General features: G+C 43.4%; 1 protein-coding gene across 1 annotated transcript in view; it reads right to left on the minus strand.

The window, feature by feature from the left end:
* TMEM87B (transmembrane protein 87B) overlaps window positions 1-646 on the minus strand; it is a 53,070-nt gene extending 52,424 nt beyond the window's left edge. Inside the window, exon 1 of the mRNA XM_024129831.3 lies at window positions 350-646. Within this exon, the coding sequence (XP_023985599.1) occupies window positions 350-508 (159 nt within the window). The 5' untranslated portion in view covers window positions 509-646. The remainder of the gene's footprint in view (window positions 1-349) is intronic.
* Between the last annotated feature and the right edge of the window lie 5,354 nt (window positions 647-6,000).

Consider the following 6,000-nt stretch of genomic DNA (forward strand, 5'->3'; position numbering starts at 1 on the left):
GGGTTCAGGGCTCAGGTCTGAATAAACGAGGACCTGATTTAGCCAGAGCAGGTCGGAGCAGAGCGAGGGGCCAGGACTTCGGGAATGGTGATCCTCATGAACAGGGTTCAGAAGGGATAGCAATCCCCCAGCACACAAGCTTGACGGATCCTCCCCACAGCCCAGGTCGGGCCGGAGGAGGGGGCGCTCCCCGCGCCGAGCAGACAAAGAGCCCAGAGAAAGTATCAGGGGACCAGGGGCAGGCCCGGCCAGATCAACAAGCCCGGGACCGGCTCCTGGAGCCCAGAGAGCTCGGGGAGGACCTGCGGGCCCGGGCAGCACCTCGCCTGGGTCCCGACACTCCACTTACGTCATTGATCGTCGCTGCCCAGAGCCCGAGCTCGGGGACGGCGCCCACAGCCGCCGGGCCCCAGCACAGGAGGCAGAGGGCGACTCGCAGCAGCGGGCGCCTGGCGGGAAGGCGGCCGCGGGATGGGAGCCAGACCCCGGCCCACTTGGTGGCGGCCATCTTGACGCGGAAGCCGCACCTGGCGCTCCTTGGCGCCCGCCACGCCCCAGACCCGCACCTGGTGCAGCTCCGCCCCGGGCGGGTTCGGGTCCGGGAAGTGTGGCTGGGGCATAGAGGCGGGGCTCAGGGCCGGCCCGGGCGTGCAGCTAGAGGTGGGGCCAGAGAGTGGAAAGGAAAGGGGGCGGGCGAGAGGGAGGGGCCCGAGCATAAAGGCGGGGCCAGGCAGGGAGGGGAGCCGGGAGAGGAGGCGAGGGGCGGGGCTCAGAGTTGGGCGGGAGTGTGGAGGCGGGGCCAGGAGGGCGTGGAGGAGATGGGCGGGGCTCAGAGTCAGGCCGGAGGGGAGGCGGGGCCGGAGCTCGGGAGGCGGGGCTCTAAATCAGGTCCGAGCTGGAAGCGGCTTCAGCCCGAGGCGGGAAGCTGAGGTCCCAGAATTCGCATGGCTCTGGTCGGATGCTTAGTAGGAAATACAGGATGGAGCTACTATCTAAAGTTTTTCTCTGTGTATTTCAGTTTCTTGAATCCTCTGCATTTGTCCCCCAACCCCCTCAGCTCAGGGGAAACAAATTGGTCTCTAAATTCACGGTAAGTGCCTGGAAAGTGCTTTGAGGTCCGGTCCGTTGAACCCAAGGCATTGTATTGTGAGTATAATGTCGGTAGGATGGTTAATGATTTTTAGAACAAATAAAGTTGCCTGGTTATTTAAAGCTCAGAGGGGCAGAGCTTGGGCCTGTCTTAACTGTGTACTTCGCCAGGCATTTTTGACTGTGAAACCTGAGTAAATGTATTGCTGTCAAAGAGAACTACAGTAGTTTATTTATTATTAAATGTAAATGTAAATAATGTCCAGAGGGAGAATACAATCCTAGTTTAACATTGTCATTAACGTAAAATAGGATCGATTTATAGTCAAGAGGATCTGGCCTTATCAGTCATCTTAGTCACTTATTTAGACAGTAATTATTGAGAGCCTAATCTGTAATAAAGACGGCACGTGCATTCCATACGTGCCTGTCCCAGCGAGCAGTTGTGATCATTTCTATGTGGGTGGAAATAATAGACTACGCCAAGGCCTGGAGGAACAGAAAGACCTACCAGATGACTAGTTATTGGTGTGAGATGGACAGTGGCAAGACTGCGAATATTTAAACAGTAGCAGAACATCCAGGTCCTCCTAAGCACTTTAGTCGAAGACAACAGAGGGGCAATGATGGTTTTTAAGCAAGGAAGATGAAGTGACCAGATTATTTTGGTTAATCTCAGTCATATGCAAACTGTGTTAAGGAGGGCAATGAGATGATCAGTTAAGAATATTTCAATACTTTGTATGACCAGTTAAGAATAAATTACAGTAATTCAGAGATGGTGGCCTCAACCACAGAAGCTTCCATTAGAATAGAGATTTGGATGGATTCCAGAAATGTGGGAGATGGAGATTTTAAATTTAAAAACCTTGGTGATTGATTAGATATTGGAGCTTAGGAAGGAGAGGAGTTGAGGCTGGAACCAAGGTATCTGGCTGGAACAAATGAGGTGTGGAACATCTGAAAGAGGAGAAAAGTTAGGAGATCCAGGACCAGATGGCTTCACAAAGGGGTAATTTATTTAGGTAACTGTACATTGGGGAAAGAGGGATACCCAAACAGTTCAAGGAGTGTTGGACACAGAGTCTGAGTTGGTATTGGCTCCCTATTAGAATAAGAGGCATAAGGGGCCAGGTAATAAATAGAGTCTGGGCCCATAGTTGGATCCACTGGGTCCACAGACCCACGTGGTGGTAATTATCCTGGTTCCAGATGGTATAATTGGAATATACATAATGAGTAGCTGAAATGACCTTACACTGGTCCTTGGTGTCTAGAATAAGAGCTGTCTTAATGGGGAAGTCCAAGTAGAAGCCTCTGAATCTGCCCCGCTGGCCAAACCATATTGTCTCCTGGGGGGAATGGCAGAAATTAGTGCTACCTTTAAAAGATGCAATGGTGGTGGCTACCATCACATCTCCATTTAATGCCTCTTCCATTGTAGGTGCTCCCGTTAGTACAATATTATTTACGAAGGACACTTTGTGTCCTTTTCCGTTGATCCACTCATCTCCCTCTATCCCAGATTTCTTTGTCCCAAATCTTCTGATCTTTTTCCTCCCAGATTCCTGACCAGCTGGCTAAGCCATTAACCACTGCCCATAAATCCATGTATGTTTCAACTTCAGACAACTTCCCTTTCCACAAAAAGTGAATAAACAGATGCATTGCCTAAAGCTCTGTCCCTGTGTCCCACCCTGGGGACACTGGAAGGATTTCTTCCTCACCTTTGTCTTTCAAGGCCACCCCTAAGTAAGACTAGAGTGCAGCTGCTATCCTTTTTCAACTTGCCTACATATGGAGCTGATCCATCTATGTACTAAGCTCAGGCTTTTAACCTCTCTATCAGCTGGTCATAAATAGGATCTTCCATGCAGCCCTGGGTGTGAACTGAGGGAGAAGCACTTTTGCAACTTTGCTTGATGTCAATGAGAGTAGATAAACAACATCTATTAACTACAAAGCCCTTGATGACAGAGAAATGATTGAAAAAGTTTTCTGAATTAGAAGAATTATTATTGTTAAAGTGCCCATTCCCCCAAAAGTGATCTACAGTTTCAGTGCAATCCCTATCAAAATTCCATTTTTTCACAGAAACAGAAAAATCCTAAAATTTGTATGGAAACACAAGAGACCCTCAGATAGCCAATGCAATCTTGAGAAAGAAGAACAAAGCTGGAGGCATCACACTTCCTGATTTTAAACTATATCACATACAAAGGTACTTATTTACAAAACAGAAAAAGACTTACAGATATTGAAAACAAACTTACGGTTACCAAAGGGGAAACGTGGGGAGAGGGATAAATCAGGAGCTTGGGATTAACATACACACACTACTATATATAAGATAGATAACCAACGAGGGCCTACTGTATAGCACAGGGAACTCTACTCACTAGTGTGTGATAACCTGTATGAGAAAAGAATCTGAAAAAGGATGAATATATGTATATGTATAACTGAATCACTTTGCTGTACACCTGAAACTAATACAACATTGTAACTCAACTATACTCCAATAAAATTTTCAAAAACTATATTACAAAGCTACAGTAAAAAAAAAACGAACAAACCCTCCCCCCCCAAAAAACAGTATGCTATTGGCATAAAACAGACACATAGATCAATGGAACAGAATAGAGACCCTGGAAATAAACCATTGCATAATGGTCAATTAATTTTCTACAAAGTCTCCAGGAATACACAATGGGGAAAGGACAGTCTCTTCAATAAGTGGTACTGGGAAAACTGGATATCTATATGCAAAAGAATGGATCCTATCTAACACCATACACAAAAATCAATGCTAAATGGATTAAAGACTTGGTCATAAAGCTGAAACCATAAACTCCTAGACGAAAATGAAGGAGCTAAGTTCCTTTACATTAGTCTTGGCAACGATTTTTTGGATTTGGGACCAAAAGCAAAAATAAATAGTGGGACTACATCACACTAAAAGCTTCTGCACAGGAAAGGAAACCATCAACAAAATGAAAAGCAACCGATAGAATGAAACTACTTGCAAACCACACATCCAATAAGGAGTTAATATCCAAAATATACAAGAACTCATACAACTCAATAGCAAAAAAACCAACAACAAATAGCCCAATTTAAAAAATGGGAAAAATACCTGAATAGACATTTCTCCAAAGAAGACACACAGATAGCCAACGGGCACATGAAAAATGCTGAACATAACTAATCATCAGGGAAATGAAAGTTAAAACCACAATGAGGGGCTTCCCTGGTGGCACTGTGGTTAAGAATCCGCCTGCCAATACAGGGGACACAGGTTTGAGCCCTGGTCCGGGAAGATCCCACATGTTACAGAAGATAAAAGTCAAGGAGGACACAGAAATAAATCTTAACAACTAAACTGTCTTCTAGCAGCCTTGACGTTTTTTTGAAATTGTTTGTAAGACTTATATGTGCCTTGGACACTGTGATTTTACAGAAAATATAATCAATAAACAGTGTTTCCCTGGTAGCTCAGTGGTTAAGAATCCGCCTGCCAATGCAGGGGACACGAGTTTGAGCCCTGGTCCAGGAAGATCCCACATGCCACGGAGCAACTAAGCCTGTGCACCACAACTACTGAACTTGCGCTCTAGAGCCCACAAGCCACAACTACTGAAGCCTGTGCGCCTAGAACCCATGCTCTGCAACCAGAGAAGCCACCGCAATGAGAAGCCCGCGCAACACAACTAGAGAAAGCCCGTGCGTAGCAATGAAGACCCAACACAATCAAAAATAAGTAAATAAAAATTAAAAAAAATCACAATGAGATATCACCTCACATCTATTGAGATGTCTATTATCAGTAATAAATAATAATAATACATAAATGATTAAATAAATAAATAGGAGAGGAAGAAAACCTCTTCCTTACAGTAGGACACCAACAAATAAATATAGAATGAATGATGGAGTTAGAAAATCGTCATTTGGTAACTGTCATACTTACACTTGACTCAGAATCATCAATTGGATTCTAAAATTAGTAAAAGTTTGTTGAGGAAGTATCTGCCACAAACTATATTAATTACAAAGGGGAAAATAGTAATTTTATGGTAGAGAAACCTGGCAGACACCACCTTAATGATCAAAGTTAATATCACAAGGAGTGGGACAAATTGACATGATATGTCTCACGTTGTGATGCCCTGAAAAGAAGCAGCATCACTTCTGTGGTATTCCTGCCAAAAACACATCACCTGAATTGAATCATGGGGAAACCTCAGATAAACTCAAATTGAGGAACATTCTACAAAGTAACTAGCTAGATTGAATTTCTAATAGCTGCTTTTCACAAGAAACTTGTATATCATATAAATATTTTTCTATCGTGTCAAAGTTTTACTGTTTACTAATGCTTCATACAGACCCCTTGTTATGCAACCATTAAAATTCAAGAGCACTAGGAAATAGAATTGTTTCTAGAACACTAGCCAATCCTCACCAGTAGGTGACACTAGCAGATTGAAGATATTTTATATAAAATACTGTCTACTTCTAAATGGCTTTTTAATCCAGAGTTTTCATCTTCCAACTTCAATTGATGATGCTATATATACCTCTAATTTAAGCCATTAAAACCTTAATCAGTCAGCAAACATTGTGTGCCTTAGTGCTAGTTATCACAAATTTGGTTGCTGCTAATGGATTCAACAGGGATTTTACATTATTAAAGAACCAATGCTTTTATGTGTTATTTATTTATTTATTTATCTTTATATCATCATTATTAAGCAAAATAATAACAACAGCATTTATTTTATTTATTTTTAAACATCTTTATTAGAGTATAATTGCTTTACAATGGTGTGTCAGTTTCTGCTTTATAACGAAGTGAATCAGTTATACATATACATATGTCCCCATATCTCTTCCCTCTTGCATCTCCCT

This window comes from Physeter macrocephalus, chromosome 12 (genome assembly GCF_002837175.3).
Source record: "Physeter macrocephalus isolate SW-GA chromosome 12, ASM283717v5, whole genome shotgun sequence".
Classification (NCBI taxonomy): domain Eukaryota; kingdom Metazoa; phylum Chordata; class Mammalia; order Artiodactyla; family Physeteridae; genus Physeter; species Physeter macrocephalus.